Source organism: Cutaneotrichosporon cavernicola (genome assembly GCF_030864355.1).
Source record: "Cutaneotrichosporon cavernicola HIS019 DNA, chromosome: 7b".
Taxonomy (NCBI): domain Eukaryota; kingdom Fungi; phylum Basidiomycota; class Tremellomycetes; order Trichosporonales; family Trichosporonaceae; genus Cutaneotrichosporon; species Cutaneotrichosporon cavernicola.
The window spans coordinates 389,092-411,025 of NC_083400.1; the positions used below are offsets into that span (position 1 = coordinate 389,092).

Here is a 21,934-nt window from a genome sequence, read left to right on the forward strand (position 1 = left end):
ATACACGCCGACCCTTTCTCACCTCACCACAATAACCATGTCTATTTCGGATAGCCTCCATAGTGTTTCATTCTGATGCATAGCGTTTCGTGACAACCCCAGACGGAGAGAACATCGCAACACAGCTTCCAGCAGCACGTTGGACAGGTCCTCCAGCAAGGCAGTGTGAGTGGCCAACTATGATGCGGTATGTGATGCTTACCGTGGGAACCCTAAACGTCGTTTCTTGACGGCATCAGGATACAGTAGCCAGGGTGTAGAATGACTGCGAGAGACACCAAGCTGACGCGACTTGTTTTTCTCCACTCCACCTCATTCCACATTCCATCTCAAGTCCAACCACCTCTTGCTCAATAAACGCCTCTTCTCAACTCCAACTTCCAACTCTCTCTCTCTCCAACATCCTCTCTCAAACACTCTCTCTTCCCAACTCTAATCCTCTCACACGTCACAATGTCGCGATCAGCCCCACCCACCCCAACCCGCCGGGCTGATCCCCTCCAGCAAACCCTCACCGCCCTCACGCAAATCCACACCGCCGCAGCCAAACATTGGAACATCCAACAAGCACATTACATCAACCACCTCGAAGACGCTCTATGCGACTTCAGCCCAGGCGCGGACGAACGGCTTCGCAGACTAGGCGAGATGGAACGCCAGGCCGGCGGGATGCAGCAGTACCACTCTACACGGGCTGCGTGGCTGAGTGGTAGCGTGCCGGCCGATACCCTCTTCTGGATGCCAGGTGAGAAGGGCGTCGACGTCGCGCGTATATCGAAGATTCATACAGGACTTGAGGTTTTTGGTCGCCACAAAATCGAGGGTGACGAGGGACAGAGACACCAGGAGAGACACGCCGACTTGGTGGACACCCTCGATATCTCGGAGCTGCAATTTCAACTCGAGTTGCTTCGTCGCGAGCTTCATCAGGCGCTGGGAGAGGAAGAGAGGGTCGACGATCGCAACACCCTCGACATCTCCAAAGTCCGCCAGAAAGTTTCGCAATGGCTCGCGGAGGTCGAGGTCGACGAGGATCGGCAGGGCATTGAGCGAGCCCAGTTAGCCGCTGACGTCGCTCGCAATTCCGAGCGCCTTCGCGACACTTCGCTTCCCAATTAGGCCCGCACTGTCTTGCGTTATACATTACGACTTGATAAAATACGGCTTGTTAGCGACTTCCTTTTCCGACTTTTGTACGAACTCTGCTTGAAATGAGATGAGATGAGTTGCACGTCAAGAAAATAACTTTTTGAGAGGGATGAATCGAGATATTACAAGGCTCATGCATACACCTCCGGGGTAAGACTAACCTCAACATCAATGCGAGTTATCGCGCCTGTTTCCCTAGTTCTATAGGTCGATTGCTCATTGACGTAGTTGTTACTCAAACGCGTGGTGGCTGTTCGAATGCGAGGTTACTTCGAGCTGGGGGAAACGTTCTTGCGGTTCTTGAGCTCAATCTCGAGGAGGCGAAGGCGCCGCGCCAGATGGTCGTTTTCGAGGTTGAGCGCGGCGAACTTCTCCATCAACTCGAGCCGCGTTGGCTGGTTCTTTGTGACCTGCCTGTGCTGCAATTCCGCAGCCTTCAAAGCCGCGACCTCGCGCTCCGCGCGCTCAGCCCGCTCTACAGCATCACCCACACGCGCCTCCAGGAGGAGCTCCCTGGCCTGGGATGTCTCGAAAAAGCGGCGCTCGCGGTCTAAACCCTCGTTCGCAATCCGGTTAGACTCGTCCCGCAATGTACTGTTATCCGCCACTGCCCTCTCAAGGCGAGTGTCGGTCTCCAGAGCGCGCTGAGTGGCAGCCGCGCACCGCTCAGCCAGCTGGTGGACATTGTTCACACGCATGAGGGCGAGGATCTCATTGGTGGCGTTGGCTGTTTTACGCACATCCTCGAGCTGTCGCTTCGTGTTGTTATGTTCATGGACTTCGCGCTGCAACGCGTCACGCAGAGTGTCGGCCTCTTGCTTGTATCCATACATTTGCGTGGCCGGCGCAACCGGCTGTCTCCAAACTGAGTAGTTGGCGAGCTCTTGTTGAGGAGAACGTACAGTTGGGGTGATGGGAGCGATCCGGGCAAAGGAGGTCTGTGGAGGGACGAAGGTCGGAGTGGGGGTAAGGACTGGGATGCTTTCTGTGGGTGTAGGGAGCCCGGTGCGATTCCCAGTTGCGGGGGTGGGGAGAGTGTTGGACATGGTACGGTCTACGTCGGGGTGTGTTCACGAGGAGGAAGGTGTAGAGGATGAGAATGAGGTGTTGACGGTGCTCAGAAATCTATAGAGCTAGGCATACGACTCGTAGGGTGGACGTAGCAAATTGGAGGAAGGTGAGGAGAAAGAGGAAGAAGGAAGAAATCTGCAAACGACGTGGCCTCAGATGCCAACTCTGTCAAGCGACCTTCAGTGCTCAGCCACTCAGCTCGACCATACGCACATATCGAATAGGCAGCTATTAACACACACAACATAGACTTCACATTTGCACACTACATGACATTACGATTCATACAATGCATTACATTTCCACTCCCATCCACCATGCATCCTACAATCCTGTGCGTGCTGTCTGTAATAACTCCCGAAACTTCCTCTATCTCAACTGTTTTGCTCAGCCCACGTGCTAAACCATGTGGATCGGTCCAGCGTCAAGCATCCATGACAGATCAACCGAGACTACTCGTATTCGCATCATCAAACATAGACATGCTTCTCAACGCCAAACAGCAACACCTCGCGCCGACGTAAGCATCTCCCAACCCGCGCCGTGGCACATATAAACCCCAACCCAAGTCAACTAATACTCACCAACTCCCAACTCACCATGGCACACTACCTTCGCATCATCTCTCGCCCTGAGATGCGGGAATACGCCGCCCTCCGCACCCGCAACGTGCAGCTGGAGGAGGAGAACGCTCGCCTCCGTATCAACCAAGGTGTCTGCACTGACCACGAGCGCGGCGAGATCCGCGCCTACCGCCAGGCCAACGACGAGCTCATGGAAACCAACCTATCTCTCCAGATCAAGATCCAGACTCTCAACGACAAGGTCGAGAGCCTCAGCGGTACCCACACCATCGAGCAGTTTGAAGCTCTTCGCAGTGCATTGGCTGAGGCAAACCAGCGTGCTCAGCGGATGGACTTTCAGCTGATGGACAAGGAGCGTGAGATGGCCAGCCTCCAGGGTGAGCTCAAGGTTTATCGCCAGCAGGCGGGAATATACTACACCCGCGTGGGCGAGTTGACGCGCATGCGGCCGGGTCTGGACGACAGGTTTAACGAAATCGACCTCAACGCCGTTGAAAATGCGGGCACCACCGACGCCAACAACAAGCCCAGTAACGGTCACACCATCAACAGCAAGCCCAAGGTCCCTCGCGACAGCATCTTCGTCACCAAGCAGCGCTTGCCCAACCAGTCCGACGACACCAAGAACTCCCGTCCTAATATCGTCATGGAGTCCCAGCCTCTCAAGAAGCCTGTCCGCAGCATTCTCGGTCCCCTGGAGGGTACTCCCAGTCCGACCCGTAAGCTTGTTCCCCGCCAGAACACGCCCACCAAGGTCCGCCTCCGGTCGACACCCCCCACACCCGACAAGGAGAACCAGTACAACCACCTGATCAAGCCTCTTTACCTCAACCGCGAGGTGTCCGCTTCCCCTAGCCCCCCTCCTCGCAACCCCAAGCCCAAAATGCCCAACACGCCTACTACCGTTATAGACTCGCTGGACTTGCCGGCCCTCGAGGCGACCGACTCGATTTTCGACTACACCTGGACCACCGAGGACAGCACGGACGGCGTTCTCCGTGGCAAGGACAGCTCTACTTCGTTCTAAGCAAGAGAACATGGGCACAAGGTTGTGTAATACCGGAGAGCCCACTCCCATCAAGAAGTTTAAAGACAAGGGCATTGATCGGTTATATTAGCATGCAACAGAGTTGGTCCGGAGAGCACGGGAAACACATGATGTCTAGACTATCACAGCTAACAAATAACTCAGTAACGCGTGTATAGTGTAGGTGGTTATCACTGTTCGTTGTGGAGTGTATTTGCATCTGAGCCAACCGCTGTTCGACTCAGCGTGCGCGCAAGTTTTTTTTTTAACTGTAGTTTGGAGCTGCATACCTCGTCGAATTGCGTACCTCGTCGAGGAAATGTTCATGACTGTAAACAAGCTACAACCAGGACAGTACCAAACGGAGAGGATTGCTGATGGGGCTGAGAGCGAGGCGTTCGTGTCGATCTTGACGAGACTACGCAAGTTCGTTGCTGATTTCTTGTTGATTGTACGTACCATCAGAGGCCACTGGAGACAAAACGCACAGACGTTTGAGCCCCATCATACCGATACACAGTGCTAGACGGTCCTGTTTTTTGATGTTCATTGTGGCACCCTCGCACCGCATGCCTCTACCGCTCGTCAGTCACAAGTTGTGCTGATCACTAAACACAAAGAGACGGCATGGTGATGCAACGCATTCAAGGGTTTCGACGGTCTATTGCCGCATGCACGGCAGGCCGGGTCAACACCGAGCAGTCTCTGGTCAACCACCCGTGCATGGCGAGGTGAACATCTCGAGCTCAATGTCCATTATTCACGTCGCCGCCTGCGTCGAGATGCTCTCTTACTCATCTTAAACTGGCTTAAATACCCAGCACTTGTCCTCCCATCCCCCATCCACTGCTCACTATTCATCTCAACTTGAGAAGTCTCCGCACACTCCTCAGCGCTCTGCCCTCTAGTCAACCCGCCTTACCAACTTCACACCCAAGTAACCAAGTTTACCATGGTCGACAACGTCAACCTCAACTCGCCTGCACCCGCCATCTCAGGCAGCAGCCCCTTGTCCTCCGTTCCCAAGACCAACTCGACGTACTCGATGACCAAGGCCAACATCCCTCCCAAGCCCGTCACAGAGGACTTTCCCTCCCCCTCTCATATCCGCACCAACCGCGTCATCGACGTGAGCCACCTCACCAAGGACGAGCGCAAGTCTCACAACCGCCGGTCTTTTGGAAACGGCTTCTCAACCCGCAAGTTCCGCCTCAACGGTAATGCCGTGTTCAACGCGGCCATGGACAAGCACTACGGCAGCGAGAGCCGGGACAGCTCTCCTGCTCGCTATTCGTCTACCCAGTCGCTGTCCACCCGCTCCAGTACTCCTGTCGAGCAGAGTACCAATTCTCCCGCACGCAACACGACCCCTCTCAACGGCAACGGCGCGTCCTTCCTGCCCATAAACAGTATTTACGTGAACAACGGCCCGCCTTTCTTGCCCATGAACAACATGCACCCCAACAACGGCATGTTCTTCCCGCCCACCAACAGCATGAACCCCAACAACGTGTTCTCTCCCGTCCACTCTCCCCCTTCCCACCCCCAGCCGCCTTTCTCCCCCCACTCGCTGCAGGCTGAGCTTGAACGTATGTGCAACATCAACGTCGGCCTCGTCAACGACCTGAAGACCGAGCGTGAGGCGCTCGCCGCAGCCAAGGTCAAGACCGAGAAGGCAGAGGCAGAGGCTCGCACGTACAGTGGCCGCGCGTTCGACTTCTTCCAGCAGTTGATTATCGAGCGGTCGGCGCACGAGCAGAGCCGTGACATGCTCGACGCTATGCGCGAGGACATTAATGCGGGCCGGTTCAGTAACACCCTCGCCAGGGAGAAGGCCGAGGCTCAGGTCTTCACCCTCAAGTCTCAGCTCCAGGAGGAGGAGGAGAAGACCACTGAGGCCACGCGCCGCCTCGAGATGGAGTGCCTCGACCTCTCTCTCGAGCTCAGAGCTCACGAGGTTACGCGCAGTGAGCTCACTCACGTCCGCGACAGCACCAAGAAGAATGAGGACGAGTACAAGGCCCAAATTGCTGCCCTAGAGTCCCGCATTGCCGAGATGACCCTCCAGTATGACGCAGTCAAGTTCCTCGTGAGCCTCGAAAATCAGCCCAATATTGAGGAGATTGAGGCCCAGGCTACCGGGCTTAAGGTCAAGGACGAGACCAAGGACCTGGGGTCCAAGGAGAAGAAGAACCGCGACAAGAAGAACCATCGTGTTCACCGGAAACTGCGCGAGGTCACCGGCATCTACTTTGAGTAGGAGGCGAATCCAAATGGAGCACGCTGGCCGTGCTCCCAGGTTAGCCGCTTTTTGTCATTGTATCAGAGTCAGAAGATCAGTAGTCCATTTGAGTGTTTGCAAGCCGTTTTAGCATTGATTGTCATGGCCGTTGCGTGGAAGTCTGCTAAACCTGTTGATTCCAGAAGGTCGGCTATGACGCACCGATCCCCCGCTTAGAGCACACGGTCACTACTCCCGCCCTCCCCCCTTCTCCATCAGCCGACAATCACTTGTGTCACTTGTTCAACTTACTTTCCACTTCTCCATCTCATCCGTCAACCACACACTCCTTAGTCCCTCGGCGCGATGCAGGTCCTAGCGCCCAAGACCCGCACCGAGCTGCAGGCGCGCCTCAAAGCCGCCCTCGACGGCTACATGAAGCACCGCACCGGCGTCCAGCGCGTCCTCACCGCTGGCTTTGTGATCTACTGCATCGTAGCAGCGGGCGTAAACCTCACCGGCAAGGGGGCCAAGGATATGGGTGAGCGCCCGTCATCCAAAGGCCGGAGGCGCAAGAAGGGTCGAGCGAGCGTCTCCGACCCAGCCTTCCATCAGCGCCTGAAGAAGCTGCTCCGCATCGTCATCCCCGGTATCCGCTCCCGCGAGGCCGGCATGCTCGCCCTTCACACCTGCTTCCTCCTCGCTCGTACAGGACTTTCGCTGTATGTGGCCGACCTCGACGGCCGTATCGTGTCCAGCCTGGTTACGGCCCAGCCACGCCTGTTTGCCATGAACCTCTTAAGGTTCTGCGCTATCGCCATCCCGGCAACCTATACCAACAGCATGATCCAATACCTTCAGAACGAGCTCAGTCTCGCGTATCGCACACGGTGAGTTCTGATATGCGGCGATCAATGCCCGCACCAAACTGATGGCAGCCTCACCCGATACCTCCTTGTCAAGTATCTTGACTCGGAGGAGGCCGACGGCGACGACTTCAAGATGTACTACAAGCTAGGCAATCTCGACGATAGAATCAAGAACGCCGATCAGGTGGGCTTTCAGCTTGGGAAGAGCTGACAGAAGTACATCACTGTCGATGTGCAGCAATTCAGCAACAAGCTCGCAGAGGTGTACAGCAACATCGCCAAGCCCGTCCTCGACGTCATCCTCTACAACTACAAGCTCAGCCGCAACGTTGGCGCCGAGGGCCTGGTTCTCCTCACTGCACTTGTGCAGTTGTCAGCCCAGGCGCGTGAGTACCGGCCCTTACCCGCTCTCACCCTTCTCTTTCTCACTCACACCAGTCCGCGCCATTACCCCGCCCTTCGGCGAGTACGCTGCACACGAGGCAAAGCTCGAGGGCGAGCTGCGCTTCACCCACTCTCGCCTCCTCGAGAACGCCGAGGAGATCGCGTTCTACCACGGCGAGGAGTTTGAGAAGAACGTCATCGAGCGCGGGTACTTTGCGCTGGTCAAGCACATCAACCGCGTCCTTCGCACGCGAGTGTGGCATGGCATGGCCGAGGATGGCGTCATCAAGTGGGCGTGGGGCAGCTTCGGTCTTGTCATCTGCGCGCTCCCTGTGTTCCTTGGCGGTGCTCTTGGCATTGATACCGGCACCATGGGGAGCCGAACGGAAGGTGAGTGCGCGAGGCGAACTGAAGAAGCGAAGGACAACACTCACGCCAGGCTTCGTCACCAACCGACGTCTGCTTCTCTCCTCGTCAGACGCATTTGGCCGCGTCATGTACTCGTACAAGGAGCTGGCCGAACTCGCGGGATACACGTCGCGCGTCTCTGACTTCATTGAGGCCATGGACGACGTCCGCGAGGGAAAGTACCAGAAGAAGCTTGTCTCGAGCGCGAGCGTCGAGGAGAACGCGAAGAGTGAGTCTGAGTCTGACACAGCTGACATCAGTGCTCCGCGGCCGCGGCAAGATCATCGAGTCGGATGTGATTCGCTTTGACAGCGTCCCGCTTATTAGCCCGAACGGCGACGTTCTCGTCAAGAGTATGAGCTTCAACGTCGAGCCAGGTAAGCACCTCCTCGTCGTCGGCCCGAACGGGTGCGGCAAGTCGTCTCTCTTCCGCATCCTCGGCGGCCTGTGGCCCGTCTACGGTGGAGTGGTCTACAAGCCACCCGAGAAGGAGTTCACCTACATCCCTCAGCGGCCTTACCTGTGCGCAGGCACGCTGCGGGACCAGATCATCTACCCCGACTCGGCCGAGGAGATGGAGGCCAAGGGTGTCGCGGACGATGACCTCAAGAAGCTCCTCGATGTCGTGGATCTCGGCGGTATGGTCGAGCGCGAGGGCGGCTGGGACGCTGTGCGGGAATGGCGTGACGCTCTCAGTGGTGGCGACAAGCAGCGTATTGCGATGGCGCGTCTGTTCTACCACAAGCCCAAGGTGAGGCATCTTTGGTGTTTGAGCTCACACTAGTACGCTATTCTTGACGAGTGCACTTCCGCCGTGACGCTCGACATCGAGAAGCGCATGTACGAGCACGCGACCGAGCTCGGCGTCACCATGATGACTGTCAGCCACCGGGCGTCGCTGTGGAAGTATCACTCGATGGTGTTGCAGTACGACGGCATGGGCGGGTACATCTTCACCGAGCTCGATGCCGAGAAGCGCCTCGCACTGCAGGAGGAGAAGCAGGAGCTCGAGCAGCGCCTCGTCGAGGTGCCCAAGTTGCGTGCGCGCCTGGAGGAGTTGCACGGCGTCAAGCGCCAGCAGCTGGGAAGCGCGTAATACACGCCGAGCTCGAACATCTTGCTGTATCGTAGAGTTGTACAGGATGAATTGTGTACTGACCGCTTACGGAGTACGGGCGCTGACGTTATACAAGACACTGTTCACATGTGCTGACTATATGACTAAGTACTAAGTGTATACACGGCCGTGTGGCCCCGTCTCCTCTGATGTGCCCTAAACAAGCTGTCCGATTCTAGCGCTGCTCAACGAGCGCACGCTCCCCTCGTCGACGACGGTCCAGTGCGAGCCCTCGGAGCGCACGAAGACGCCGCTTGCCCCGCCCGACGAATAACTTGAGAGCACCGAATCGCCGTCCATGTCCGCCAGGCTTGTCGTCTGCATGAGGGTGTGGCGGCGCGCAAACGGGTCGTAGTGACACTTGGCCTTACGCCCAACGCTTGGAGTGATGGCAATGACACTGCACCGGCGCCCAGTGTGGTCGGCCCGGACGGCGAGCTCGCCTCCGCCTCTACTGTACGGGAGGTCGGTCTCGTCCTCCTCGGGCACGGCGAGGTCGGTCACGGCGGCGTGTTCGGGCATGAGCGCGTGATAGCTCTGTATGCTGAGCGAACGATGGCGCGGAGGGTGGACGATGAGAGTCTGCGCATTGGACTGTTGCGTGCTGAGCTGCTGCGCCGCGAGCTGATTGAGTTGCTGCGCAGAGAGCTGCGACGAGAGATATGATGAAACGTAGTGCGGAGTGTAGGTGGGCGTGGTGTTGGACAGCGAAGAGCGCGCCACGTGCCCCTTGGTAGACGCAGACGCCCGCGCCGGCACGGTCGGGTGTCTCTGCAGTGGAGGGTTGGGTAACGGGCCAAGCTGGAGAGGAAGGTGTGGTATGCGCGCCGACGCAGGTTCGACGCCGACGGGGGGTGATGGTGCGGCGCGGCCGGGCATGCGGAAAGTCGAGCGCGCAGGCCGAACGGGCTGGCGACCTGGGGTGAGGAACATATAAAAACACATGGGGATGAGGAAGGAAGGTGAAAGGGATGAAGGAGGGGGAGGATGGAACGTACCCTGCGCAGGGAAGGACATTGTCGCGTTGTGATGGGCTTGGCGTGGACCAGGGAAGGATGCAAGGAGGGTGAGGACAGAGTGCGACAACTGTGACGAGAGGAGGTGATGAGGACGAAGTACTGATGATGAAGAGAGAAGATGATAAGGAGGATAGAAGAGGGAGATGTGGAAAGACTAAGATTGTGACATTGTAGAGGTGATATCCTCAGATGCGCCACCCACGGATCGCCACTCGACTCCTCATCAACTTTTGGGTATTGAGCGCTCACTGTTTACTGCCTGGTTGCCTTTTCGTAAACATGTACACATGAACACTCCCTTATCCCCTCTCATCACCTCATCACCTCATCACCCCGTTGTCGTCGGCCCGCTATTCCCTTGCCCGTGACCGCCGCTCGCGGCGAACAAGGGTCGCCGTGGCACGGACGCAGCGCCACCGCTCGGGCCCTCATCGGCGTCACGACTAGCACACGCATTGTGCCCGCCCAGTGAGCAGTGAGGTGTCGTCTGAAAAAGCAACAGGTACCGCCAAGCTCACAGTTTCCGACGAGAATTGCAGTTCATCAAAATGGACTTGCACCGAAGGCTGCTTATATCTCATGGCCTGACCTTCTGGCGTACGCTGGCGTCAATTCATGGACAACTCGTAAGCCCACAATAGGAGCAGACCACGTTGTCGCATCCTACCCGACGAACCTGCAACCCTTCAACCACCTCTTCCACCTGCCATCACTCCTCTCCTTCCAAGCTTCCAAGGGCACCACACTTTGGTGGCGGGCGACATCACCAACCGAACATGCCGCAACGACACGCCACGAGGCTTACAACGGAGCAGCTGCCCATGGCACATGCTTTGGGCCCTCAGTCTGCCATCTCGACCTCTCAGATACGCCACTCCTCTTCTCGACTTCTCCACCTGTTCTATCGCTGAGGGGATGCCATACATGCAATGCGTTACACAATCTGCTGTCAGCTCAGCCCGTCACACCAAGCTTACCTTCGTCGCGAGACCCAGGATCTTTGCCCACCGGTTGTTGGGGTCGTTGCTCAGCTCGGCCGACACAACACCGTTGATACGTGTACCCAGCATCTCGCTCTTGGCGTTAAGCAGTACACACGCGTTGTCATCGAAACTGGTGTCAGCTGAGCTCGCAGCAGGTCGGCAGTCTTTGACTCACCGAATGACTCGTCCGTCTGGCCGCACCACCTCCTTCTTCGTGCGCACAATCACTGCCCGGCGCACGTCACCCTTGCGCACCTTCTGCAGCGCGGGAGCGCCAGGCGTGAGCTGCGGGACGGGACGCGCCTTGTTCACGACGCAGACGATTTCGTCGCCTGGGGTTAGCCCTTTCAAGATGAACGGACCAGAGCGCGACAGGCAAGAGCTAGCGGATAGAGAGGAGGCAGAGATTGGTAGACCCCATCAAGACCGCATGCGAAGTATGATTCGAAGCAGCCATCTGTCTCCGATCTCCGTCTTCTCTTCCCCTCCGATCAATCCGCTGTCATCCTCCACAACGCGCCCGTGGTCACGCTTCCGCACGGATATAGGTGCGACACCCACCAACGGTCCCGAACCCGGTGCTCTTCTTCCTCGTCTTGACCTTGAGGACGTTGACGCACTCGGCGAGGGTCGCGCCCGAGTTGTCGATGACCACCATGCGGCCTTTGAGGCCGATCATGCGCAGCGCTGCTGAGGGAAACATGTCGAAGTCGTCGGGATGGGGAGGGAGGATGGTGGGCCGCGCTGTTCTCGGTCTCGGAGCAGGCGGGGGCGGCGTTGGACGGTCGGAGTGGTTGTATGCACTGTCGAATCCGACTTTTGCTTGTAATGAGCCAGGATGGAGGATGGAAGCAAAATACACGTGGTTTTGTTCGACCCCCCCAACTAACGTAATGTAAGCAACAATCTGGACATGTCCCAAGTTATGCAACCAAGCAACCTACACCTTCCCTCTCCGTCATCATCCGCTTTCTCAGAGCCATTAGAAAGGCCATGGTGCCCTCACACACCAGTCTCGTCTGGCCGCGCTCGGACGGGAGGTCAGACCGCTGGCCTCCCTACACCAAGCCTACCAACACTGGCTGGTTCGAACCGCTCTCCCCGTGAGTCACCGGCTTGAGGTCAGTCTAATCACAGCGACGACGCAAAGTACACACTGTACGGCGAGAAGATTGGGAAGCATGTCGCTGAGAAGGTCCTTGGCATCCATGGGCTTAGTGCGTCATTCCGGGCGCTGGGCTAACGACAGAGAAGCCCAGAATCGACTTGCCTGACGGGTACAAGCTGTATGTGCACAAGAAGCCACAGCCCGACAAGAGCGTCCGCGAAGACGTGTATCTTTTCGGCTCGCCTGTGTCCAAGTTCCGCTCGCCAAATGAGTTCATGGAGCACGCGACCTGGCTCTTCGACCTCTCCAAGGACCTCAAAGACCACAGCACAGTGCGCCGGGCCGGGTTTGTCGCTGACTGTCAGTGCGAGTGCAAATACAACTCCAAGTCGGCCATTGCCAAGGAGAAGAAGGGCGAGGCGGCGCGCACGAAGCGCGCGAATGAGGGTGGCATGGCACCCGAAGCGAAGAAGACGCGTCTTGAAGAAGAAGAGGTGCAGGACGCGGTCGTCGTCCCTGAGCGGACGATTGACCAGCTCACCAAGCGGCGATACCGTGAGTGGGGTGCCCTACGCGACTGATAACAGGCAAGGGCGAGCTCGTCTTCTTTCGCATGGAGACGATCATGCCGCCCAAGGACAGCGACCTGCCCGAGGTCACTCACTGGCCAGGGCTGGTTGCCTCCATTACGCAGGTCTCCCAGGTCGACGAGAGCGGGAAGCCCACCAGCTCGTTCAAGCATAGCATCCGTCCTCTTGGCATGTTCTCCAACTCGCACGAGATCACCAAGTTCACGTCGGAGCTGCTGCCGTACTCGGCCAGTGTGCAGCTCCTTGGCGGGACTGAGGGGTGGAACAAGATCGGCCAGGAAAGCTCGCGCGCGTTGCACGAGGGCATCGAGCGAGAGGCGCAGATCGACATCCCCGTGCACCAGACTGACATCGAGGGTACCAAGCTCGAGGGCCGATGGAAGCGGCGGTGGGGTGAGCGCATCAAGTTCTCCGAAATGCCCCCCAACTGGGACCTGGCGGTGTTACGCCTTGGAGTCGCGTTGCGAATGGCTAGGGTGCGTCTTGGCTAGAATTGACTGACAGCAGAACCTCGCGTCGTGCTGGTCCCAGACGGATAGGTTCGAGACGCTGCCGAGCGGCACGGTGCTCTCACCTGCCGAGCTGAGCGACATAGAGAACCGCAAGAAGAGCCTTTTCCAAGGCATGTGGTACCAGGGCGAGCGGTTGTGGATGGATGATGTCGTGCGCCTGCGCAAGACCCGCGCAAGCCTGCCGACCGACGCGCTCCTCCCACCAAGTCCCGGCGCCGAGGACCGTGGCGTCTTCCTCCGCATCAGGTGAGCTTCGTGATCTGCCAACAGCTCACGCAGACTCATCGCGCTCGAGAATCAGACCGTCAAGGGTAGCGTCAACGACGTGTGGCGCTGTATGATCTACGGCGACATTTACGAGTTGTCGGACTCGTTTGCCCTAGGTGCGCCCGACTGGCCCCCACCCAAGGGACTGCACTACCGCCGTCTGAACCGCGAGGGGTGCGAAGTGTCAGTCGACATCTTCGACGTCGCTGGCCGAGCGTATCCTGACCTCTTGGAGAAGAATTCTGCGTGGTTTTTCGACCCCAGTGTTCCGGAAAACGAGCGGAAAGGGCGCGTACCGGCAGGCAGTGGGATCATGGAGGTCATCGGGCGGGCCCCTGCGACGCGGAGCTGCGACTGTGCCATGTGGAAGGAGGACCTCTACGTCATGGTCCGCGAAGCAACGGCGGATGTCGAGCGCATGACACGCGAGCATTACGGGAAGCTTCTGGCCAAGGCGCTGGGCTACAAGCCCACGCCCGCCGCTTCCACTCGACCCAACGGCGCCGGGAGCACGCCAGTCCTCGCCGGGACACCCACACCAGGGTCCAGTAAGACACCTGTTTTCCAGTGCAACGTTGCGGACGTCAGCATCAGCCCCTCCGAAGGGAACAAGCTGCAATCGCCCTCCATCATTGCCGGACCAGCACTAAAGCCCTCGCTTGACATCGCCGCGCAGCACCTGCGAGAAGGACGTACGGTCGCGTTCCCGACTGAGACGGTGTACGGCCTGGGCGCGCACTCGTTGGATCCCAACGCGACGGCCAAGATCTACGCGATCAAGAACCGCCCCGCCGACAACCCGCTTATCATGCACGTCTCCTCGCTCGACATGCTGCAACGCCTCCTCCCACCAGGGTACCAGCTCAGCGAGCTCTACCACGCCCTCATCTCGGCGTACTGGCCTGGACCTCTCACCCTCCTCTTCCCCTCCGCGAACCCTCCACCACCGCCTGCACCACAGACGAACGCGATCCGCATGCCAAGTCACCCCTTAGCGCTTGCTCTCATCGCGGCTGCCGACCTCCCCGTCTCGGCCCCGAGCGCCAACTCATCGGGCCGCCCATCTCCAACACGCGCCGCACACGTCGTGCATGACCTCGATGGGCGCGACGGCCTCGGCTGCATCCTCGACGGTGGGCCATGCGGCGTGGGCGTGGAGAGCACGGTCCTCGACGCGCTGGGATGGAAAAAAGGCGGCGGCGGGAGCGTCAACGTGCTCCGGCCCGGAGGCCTGGGGGTTGAGGACGTTGCGCGCGTCGTCGCCGAAGTCGACGCCCAGTTTGGCGGATCCACCGACCTCCTCCTCCAGGGCCGGCCTTGGGTCAAGGGCAGCGCTGGGGGCGGCGTCCCCAAGCCGCAGACGGACGACCTGCCACCTTCCACACCAGGCATGAAGTACAGGCACTACTCGCCAACCGTGCCCGTGCAATTGCTGCTGCCTTCTAACGTGTTCCCCCGGCCACCAGTGGTGGGTCTCACGACCGACGCCGCGGCGGTCGTGAGCGCACTCACCAACGGCAAGCGCGTCGGGTTATTACATTACGAAAGCAGTCCACTGGCGAAGGCGCTCGAAGGGTTGCCTCTCGAGCGCCGGAGTTTGGGGCAGGACGCCACGAGCGCCGCACAGGTCCTCTTCGACGGGCTGCTTGCGCTCGAGGGCGCCGGCGTCGACGCCATTCTCGTCGAGGGGTGCAGTGATGATGGGCTGGGGCTGGCTGTTATGGAGCGCGTGGGTAAGGCGGTGGGCGGAGGTGGCCGTACGGGCGGTCTGAACGACGGGCAGGTGAGCACGCCGGGGTCTGAGGGGCGATTCTGGGTCGAGGTGTAGAGGTAGAGGCAGAGGTAGAGCATTACAGTGGTTTGAGAGATGGAGAGGTCACCAACATCACCAAACATGTACAGTTTAACTAGCAGTATAATCGTCTGCGCTCCTTGTATTGAACGGAAGCAGATATATAGCTCCATGCAACGTCCAACTTCGGTACCCCATCATACTGAGTTGCAGGCGGCAGGCTTCGGTGGATCGGTGTGTTGGACCCGATGGGGGGTCGCGGGGTCGGCAAGGCAACGCGCCTACCTTACGGGCGACCGCGCTGCTGCCGCGAGGAGTCTCCTACCCTATACCCTATCTGGTTCATCAGTCCCAGTTATGGTCACATCTACAGCACAGTACCTAACTCACACCATGGGGTCGGCGCTCTGTCCTTTGAGCCCATCAGACACGTGCTATTGGTCTCTCTTCTAGTCTGGTTACCTCTCCTAATCCTACCACCTCTAATTCTGCTACCTCTGGTCTGATTACTGGTCCTGCAATGCCACTCCGAGTTACCGACACTGATTGATCAAACTTCTATGAATGGGAAGGAAGTGTTGGCAGGCAGTGCATAGGCTATAGATTGACAGGTAACGGGATACAGTGGCCGCATTGGGCGTGGGGATGTAGGATAAGTTGCAGATGCAACTGGTGCAAGACAGACACGGATAATGCAGGTGGTGATGGTATCGGTGGATGAATTATGTGGTGGTTGGATGGGTAGGGTGGTTTGTCCACTGCTGAGGCGACGTCTCGACGCCGACATTCATGACTAACGCGGGGAGTAAACACCTGGTAGGGTGGGACTCAGTGGCGGGCTGCCCTCCAGCCCCTCGGGGAGGGTGACTGCACGGTGGGCTGCGGCGAGGATGTCATCGGCCACGGAGCGCGCGCTCATGACGCCAGAAATCTGCGCGCGTACAAAGCTCTCACTGAACGGGTCGATGCCCGCGTTATCCTGAAGATCACTCTGGTCCTGGGGCATCGCAGGCAGTGCAGGCGACGGAACCTCGGCGCGGTTGTGTGGCGAAGCTACCCGCTCGTCGTCAGGCGGTCCATCCGAGAGCGCGTCCGTTACACATCGAATGAGACTCCCGGGGCTGTCGGTGGCTGCCATCTCGGACGCGAGCACCTCCCCAGCTGTGACAGACGAGTCGGTGTTGGCCCAGCGGTCCACGCCGATCTCGCAAAGTGCGTTGCGCACATCGACCGACTCGTCCTTGAGCAGGATTTCGACGATGCCCCGAATTATGGAGGGGATGGGAATCGACTTGTCGCCGTAGAAGGCACCGATGATGAACAGGTCGGCAACGGCTCCTGCGAGGCCAAGGCGCACATCGAGGATGTCGGTCGCGAGACGTACGAGCGCAGGCATGAAGAATTGCTCAAAGGCGCGCTTGTTCGGCGGTGGACGCATAAATTCACGGAGACACCGGACGAACCTGGTACTGTAAGCGATCCAGATATGCCGTCATGCAGGGTCACTTACGTTAAGCGCTGCCTGAATCTCGGAGAATGAGAGAACTCGAGGAGCATATCGTAAAACGTTGTTGCCGAGCAATGGCTGCGCTGGACTATGTCGTACGTCTTGGGGATGGCGTAAGTTGCTGCGTCGCGCACGGCTGCGAACTTGTCGAGGAGCGCCGAACGCATCATGTGGAGGACGAGAGCGACCTCATCGTGCTCGCGGAATGTCTCAAGGAAGGACGGGATATGAAGTGCCAACTGCTCGCGCGCACGCCAGCCGCCGAGCTGGTCTTCCTTCCACGAGTTGGACAGGTGCAGGAATGACTGCCACCCGAGAGCAGGTGGCAGCCGAGAGATGAGGACATCGATGTGCTCGAAGATCCTCTCACGCACATCGTCGCCAAGCTCGAGGCACAGATGGTAGACGGGAAGTATGTCCTCAGCCACACTTTCCGGGTTGAGGATGCGCGCTAACTCGTGGAGAAAGGCCGAAATAGTGCGGAACACGCCCTCACCAGCGCGCTCGACGATACGCTTGAACAAGTCACGCAGCTCAGACCAGCGGTCGGAGCCCAGTGTCAGGCAGACGCCCGGGAACTGGTGTCAGGCCATGCTCTTAGTCGAGACTCACATTGTAGCTGGCAACGACATCCCAGTCGCAGTCCTTTCCATCACTTTCTTGGTCGTCGCAGAAGATGCTGATGAGCTCGGCTGGTGGGCCTTCTGGGTCGGAGTGAAAGGTGTAGATCACCTCGCCGAGAACCTCAAGCGCAGCATAGCGCACACTATCGCCGCTAGCCATGAACGTCGTCATGGCTTGGACGGCAAAGTGGCGGCGCGCGGCGTCCTGTGGAATGCGCTTGCACAGTGGGGCCAGACAAACACATGCGGCCTGACGCACCTGGTCGTCTTCATCATTTGCGTAGAGCTCAAATACAGGGAGCAGGCGGTCGATGGCCTCCTCTGGCGCAGCCTTGACGACGGCGGCCATGGCAACGGCAGCCTCCGCCCGCAAATTGACGTCGCCGTCTAATCCGCGGATGACCTCGTCGACGAAGCCGTATTGTTCAACCTCGGTAGCGGGGTACATCTCCGAGACGGAACCGATGAGCGACAGTGAGAGTGCACGGCCCAGTGCCGCTTCGTGGACCATCTGCTGCCGGAAGAGCTCCTCGTCACGAGCGCGGTCGATTGTGTACTCCTCGTCGTCGTCGCCAACGACCTCGACCGAGTTGTCGAAAAGCGATTCAGGGACGTCGGTGGACAGTGTGCCCATGCCTAACACAATGCCATGCAGCAGTTCCTGCTCAACCAGAGACTTTGCGGTACCGTCGAAGGCCTTGAGTACGTGAGCGTGGGGACCAGTCTGCGACAAGAACGTCTTGACTCTGTCTTCGTCTTCCGGCTCAGACATTGATCCCCAGGTTTCGGTAGTCACAAGACCATGGCCGCGCAAGCGGGAGATGATCGCGACAATACCTGCCCGAACCGGGTCTGCGACAGCAGGATTGTGACTCAGAAGAAGTGTTCCAAGCATCGGGCGGAAGAAGTCGACGCTTATGGCGGGAGCTTCAACCACTTCGTAGTCGCCAGGCCAAAGTTTGTCGCTATCGGCAGAAAGCATTGGTGGTTTGGCTTCTTCACCCTCGTCTGCGTGGGGGAACGAGACGCTGGTGAGGGCGGTCCCGGAATCGGTCACATGGTCAGTCGAGCGCGTTGTTCCAGAGGTCAGCGTCCCGCTTGAAGTGCCCTCAGTGATCACAGGCGACTCATCGCGAGGAGATCCGCCGTCGGTCGCTTGGTGCGTCGCCGCAGTAGAATGGCTAATGTCGTCCACAGACTGCGTCGCCGCCGCTGCTGCGAACATGGCTTCGAACTTGTCGCGGGGCATTTCGCTTCCAGGAGTCCGAATGACATGGTCGAGATGGTAGACGCTCTCGGGCATATTGGTCGAGCTCCGCGACAAGTCGTCGTCTCGGTCGGACGCAGCAGTCGCCTCATACTGTGTGGTGTCTTCGCTGATGACCACCTGGCACGCCTTCAGCGTCAGCGTGATGCAACGTCTGGCACTACTCACAGAGAAAAAGTACCACAAAACTCTGTGGAGGTCTGCTGCGAAGGCCTCTTTGACTGACTCGTCTTCGTCGAGCGAAAAGCTGGAGACCAGAGGGAGAACATACTCAACCGACTCGCATGGGTCGACGTCTCCGAGAAGGTCCCCAAGCACGCGTGCCGCATACGCTCGATGGAAGGAGTACTCGCTCCGACAGAGAAGGAAGATGCGCTCCAGGGTGGTGAGGCCCTCGTCGTCGAAGGTGACATCCGACTCGATCTGCGGCAACACGTTGCTGGGTAGAAGATCTCCTTCGTCTACGAGGCCGCCTGCAAGAGCGGGATGCGGTATATCGATTTTCTCTGTCGGGCCAGGGGCTAGGGTGTCATCCATAACAGTGGATTCGTAACCTGTCGGCCACGAAACGGGTGAAGACGGCTCCACCATGTCTTCATCATCGACGTCGTCCTCGATCGCGTTCTCGTACATGGCAAAGGCCGGGGACGCGAACGTGATAGGCTCGGGAGGAAGTGGCGTAGGAGGACGCTGGGATGCATGCGCTTCAGACCACGATTCTGATGCCTCGGAGGCGTCTTCCTCCTGTGGTGAAGCTGGGCTTCCGGACAAGCCAGCCGCAATACGGGCGCGAGTGCCGAGAGCGTCCTGTGCGGAATGGGCCCGGCGAGGCCCAGCGGGCCGAGTGATTGCTGGCAATCGCAACGTCACAGATGGCACCCTCAATGTTCCTTGGGAGTCGTGGTCGGGCAACACGAGCGAGGAAAGGGTGGCCGACACACCGACGTCGCTGTTGAGTGAGAGGGAAGCATCGGACCGCCGTGTGATGGCAGTCTCCGACAGCCGACGAGGTAGATGCGGTGACGATGCGAGCTCTTTGCCAGAGATGAAAGGGGGAGCCAACTCTGGGAACTGGTTGATGAAGGAGGAAGACCTCTCACCCCCACGCGATCTCCTTCCACTGTTGGTTGTGGGCGACGTCTGTGGCCGAGTCACACCGGGAGGCCCCGCAGCCACCCATGAAGATGATCTACTCCGGACGCCCCCGCCTGGGCTGCCGGGTGTGGGTACGACGAATTCGAGACCCGTTGGGGATTGCGACGGCGATGAGGACGGCGCAGAGCTTGGGCTTGCTGTTGAGCTCCCGGACGCCAACTTTTCTGAACGAAGTGAGTGCGATGACGCCGTGGCGGCTGCAGCGCGCGGTGCCTGAGGCACGCGTTGATTCGAACCCAAGTTTGCACGGTCCCCGCCAGACACCACCGATTCACCAAACGTACGCGGTGATGGTGAGTGAGGAGGCGACGACGACAAGCGACGAGTGGCCTGGACCACTGCAGGTGAGAACGAGGGCGTAACATATGGCGACACTGGCGCTGACGGGAAGCGAGAGGCCATGGCAGGCTGCAGCGGAAAGCTGACAACCGGTTGCGCGTTTGGCGCGGGCCACTGAACAATGAGCGACGCACAGGCACGACGATGTGGTTACTCACAACACTGTCCCACGCATGGGCCCCACCGTCGTCATTGTCGTTGTCCCTGCTGGTGGATCCAGAGGGGGGATGGCGTAAAGACCCATCCACTTGAGCTTCGCGGAGCGCGTCCTCGGTTAGTTGGGTTGAGGAATGAGAAGGAGTTGCGCTAATAATATTGACCTCGACAGGGCAATCGGAAGAAGGTGGCGTTGACGGTCGTCGTGTGAGCATCTCGCCGGACGACCATTTGCCGATGTCCTGATCGTATTCGGCCGTGAGGAGTTGGGACATGAGCTCGTCCCGTCGCGCCGCGAGAACGTCACTGCTGTCCGATCCGTCGTTGCTTGAGGAGCGCGAGCTGTTGTACGACAGTTTGTGCACCGATTCTTGCGACAGCCGTTGCATGGCCAAGATCTGCGGCCGTTGCCGCAAAGCCTCGATGGGAGTGGATGATGGCCTGCCGATGACCAATGATGATGCCGCAACATCGTCCCCGGAGCCGAGGGACGATCGGGGCGAGTGAGATGACGTCGAGCTCACAGGCTGTACGGCCGGAGTGGGAGGAGGAGCTTGGATGCCCTGCAACGCACAGTCTGAAGGTGTAAAGTCGGCAGGTGGATTGAAGTCTTCGGGAGGTGCCGGTGGGCTGGTCAGAGACGAACCTCGGGAATGGTGGCCGCGCGTCTGATCGGATGTGGGGGTTGCAGGACCCCGAGACGGACGACGTTGTGGTGTTTCGAGCTGGAGGGGCCGAGGTCGGAAGGAAGGTGATGGCGCCGCAGGGGTTTGGCTGGGCCCGCGATCGAGCGGATCGTCCGCGTCTTCCCTCGAGGCCATAGTGGCAAGGGGGGCGTGTTGTGTGACAACGACGACGGCAGGAGAAGCGGTCGACGAAGTGATTAATGAGGGAAGTGCTGGAGCATACGGTTGGAAGAGGCGGGTGAAGATGGTTTCGCAATGGTAATGGCCCAGTCTCTCAAGGGCCACAGAGACAATGAGCTAGGACTGCCCTGGTTGACCAGCCGTGTGAGCAAGCGATGACGATGCCAATCGCACACACAGAGCTCGCCAAGGGCCGTGTCAATGTTTGCTGGATGTTTGAGGGGATGTACGACTTGTCGGGATGGAGGGGAGGCGCAATTGGTGTGAGTGTTGGTAGGCGCGGACTGGATGTGGGTGGAAGGAGAAGAGGAGAGGAGGGGCGGCTCAAAGGCGGCGCAAAGGCGGAGCAAAGGTGAGGGTGAATGTGCTGATATACAAACCCAGACCGTTGGGTATGGGTGTGGATGTGGATGTGGATGTGGATGTGGGTGTGGGTGTGGGTGTGGGTGTGGGTGTGGGTGTGGGTGTGGGTGTGGTGAATGTGATGGCAAATGTGTTGGAGGCGTTATTGACGTTGATGACGATAGTGAGGAAGTTACAAAGGGGATGAGGTTTTGAGTTATAGAGTGTAAAGAATGAGTAGAATGATTGACAGATCAGAGGTCGCAACAACCATGACCCACTCCCCTTCTCCCACCCTATCTCCTCTATGGTTTGCCGTTACTTGGTTCCGTAATTGGGGTGTACCTAATACAAATTAATACAAATACTAATTCTCACCTTGGATCCAATATAATTTTTAATTGTTGTTGTTGTTATTGATTAGGTATGGCCGCACAGTAGGAGAGAAGGGGAACCGTGCCTGCCGAGGCAATCGAGACCTCCCTTGTCACACGTCCATGCGTGTAACCGCTCCGCTCTTAACTGTAGCGCTTTAGCACTACGTTACCGAGCTCACTACCACACGTCACTTCCATTTT

At 58.6% G+C, this 21,934-nt stretch overlaps 9 protein-coding genes across 9 annotated transcripts; 5 read left to right on the forward strand and 4 right to left on the reverse strand.

Annotated features, from left to right (window-relative positions):
• Positions 1 to 453: 453 nt before the first annotated feature.
• Positions 454 to 1,119, forward strand: CcaverHIS019_0703770 (uncharacterized protein; the record flags this gene model as incomplete). Its single annotated transcript, XM_060603804.1, has 1 exon — positions 454 to 1,119. The coding sequence occupies one exon, from the start codon at positions 454 to 456 to the stop codon at positions 1,117 to 1,119; it is 666 nt and encodes a 221-aa protein (XP_060460061.1).
• A 296-nt stretch (positions 1,120 to 1,415) lies between these two features.
• On the reverse strand, positions 1,416 to 1,982 carry CcaverHIS019_0703780 (uncharacterized protein; the record flags this gene model as incomplete). The annotated part of the gene is made up of 1 exon (XM_060603805.1): positions 1,416 to 1,982. The coding sequence occupies one exon, from the start codon at positions 1,980 to 1,982 to the stop codon at positions 1,416 to 1,418; it is 567 nt and encodes a 188-aa protein (XP_060460062.1).
• An 838-nt stretch (positions 1,983 to 2,820) lies between these two features.
• Positions 2,821 to 3,831, forward strand: CcaverHIS019_0703790 (uncharacterized protein; the record flags this gene model as incomplete). Its single annotated transcript, XM_060603806.1, has 1 exon — positions 2,821 to 3,831. The coding sequence occupies one exon, from the start codon at positions 2,821 to 2,823 to the stop codon at positions 3,829 to 3,831; it is 1,011 nt and encodes a 336-aa protein (XP_060460063.1).
• Positions 3,832 to 4,783: 952 nt separating this feature from the next.
• Positions 4,784 to 6,091, forward strand: CcaverHIS019_0703800 (uncharacterized protein; the record flags this gene model as incomplete). Its single annotated transcript, XM_060603807.1, has 1 exon — positions 4,784 to 6,091. One exon carries the CDS (start codon positions 4,784 to 4,786, stop codon positions 6,089 to 6,091), a length of 1,308 nt encoding a protein of 435 aa, XP_060460064.1.
• A 327-nt stretch (positions 6,092 to 6,418) lies between these two features.
• Positions 6,419 to 8,809, forward strand: PXA2 (uncharacterized protein; the record flags this gene model as incomplete). Its single annotated transcript, XM_060603808.1, has 7 exons — positions 6,419 to 6,942; positions 6,991 to 7,105; positions 7,139 to 7,307; positions 7,360 to 7,695; positions 7,745 to 7,942; positions 7,974 to 8,464; positions 8,498 to 8,809. The coding sequence occupies 7 exons, from the start codon at positions 6,419 to 6,421 to the stop codon at positions 8,807 to 8,809; spliced, it is 2,145 nt and encodes a 714-aa protein (XP_060460065.1).
• Positions 8,810 to 8,986: 177 nt separating this feature from the next.
• Positions 8,987 to 9,847, reverse strand: CcaverHIS019_0703820 (uncharacterized protein; the record flags this gene model as incomplete). Its single annotated transcript, XM_060603809.1, has 2 exons — positions 8,987 to 9,747; positions 9,829 to 9,847. The coding sequence occupies 2 exons, from the start codon at positions 9,845 to 9,847 to the stop codon at positions 8,987 to 8,989; spliced, it is 780 nt and encodes a 259-aa protein (XP_060460066.1).
• Positions 9,848 to 10,783: 936 nt separating this feature from the next.
• mrpl38 (uncharacterized protein) lies at positions 10,784 to 11,535 on the reverse strand (the record flags this gene model as incomplete). Its single annotated transcript, XM_060603810.1, has 4 exons — positions 10,784 to 10,792; positions 10,827 to 10,962; positions 11,008 to 11,164; positions 11,394 to 11,535. The coding sequence occupies 4 exons, from the start codon at positions 11,533 to 11,535 to the stop codon at positions 10,784 to 10,786; spliced, it is 444 nt and encodes a 147-aa protein (XP_060460067.1).
• Positions 11,536 to 11,825: 290 nt separating this feature from the next.
• On the forward strand, positions 11,826 to 15,137 carry CcaverHIS019_0703840 (uncharacterized protein; the record flags this gene model as incomplete). Its single annotated transcript, XM_060603812.1, has 7 exons — positions 11,826 to 11,935; positions 11,970 to 12,049; positions 12,082 to 12,272; positions 12,306 to 12,495; positions 12,528 to 13,006; positions 13,038 to 13,288; positions 13,322 to 15,137. 7 exons carry the CDS (start codon positions 11,826 to 11,828, stop codon positions 15,135 to 15,137), a joined length of 3,117 nt encoding a protein of 1,038 aa, XP_060460068.1.
• Positions 15,138 to 15,894: 757 nt separating this feature from the next.
• CcaverHIS019_0703850 (uncharacterized protein) lies at positions 15,895 to 20,537 on the reverse strand (the record flags this gene model as incomplete). The annotated part of the gene is made up of 6 exons (XM_060603813.1): positions 15,895 to 16,564; positions 16,612 to 17,186; positions 17,221 to 18,627; positions 18,667 to 19,562; positions 19,938 to 20,106; positions 20,151 to 20,537. The coding sequence occupies 6 exons, from the start codon at positions 20,535 to 20,537 to the stop codon at positions 15,895 to 15,897; spliced, it is 4,104 nt and encodes a 1,367-aa protein (XP_060460069.1).
• Between the last annotated feature and the right edge of the window lie 1,397 nt (positions 20,538 to 21,934).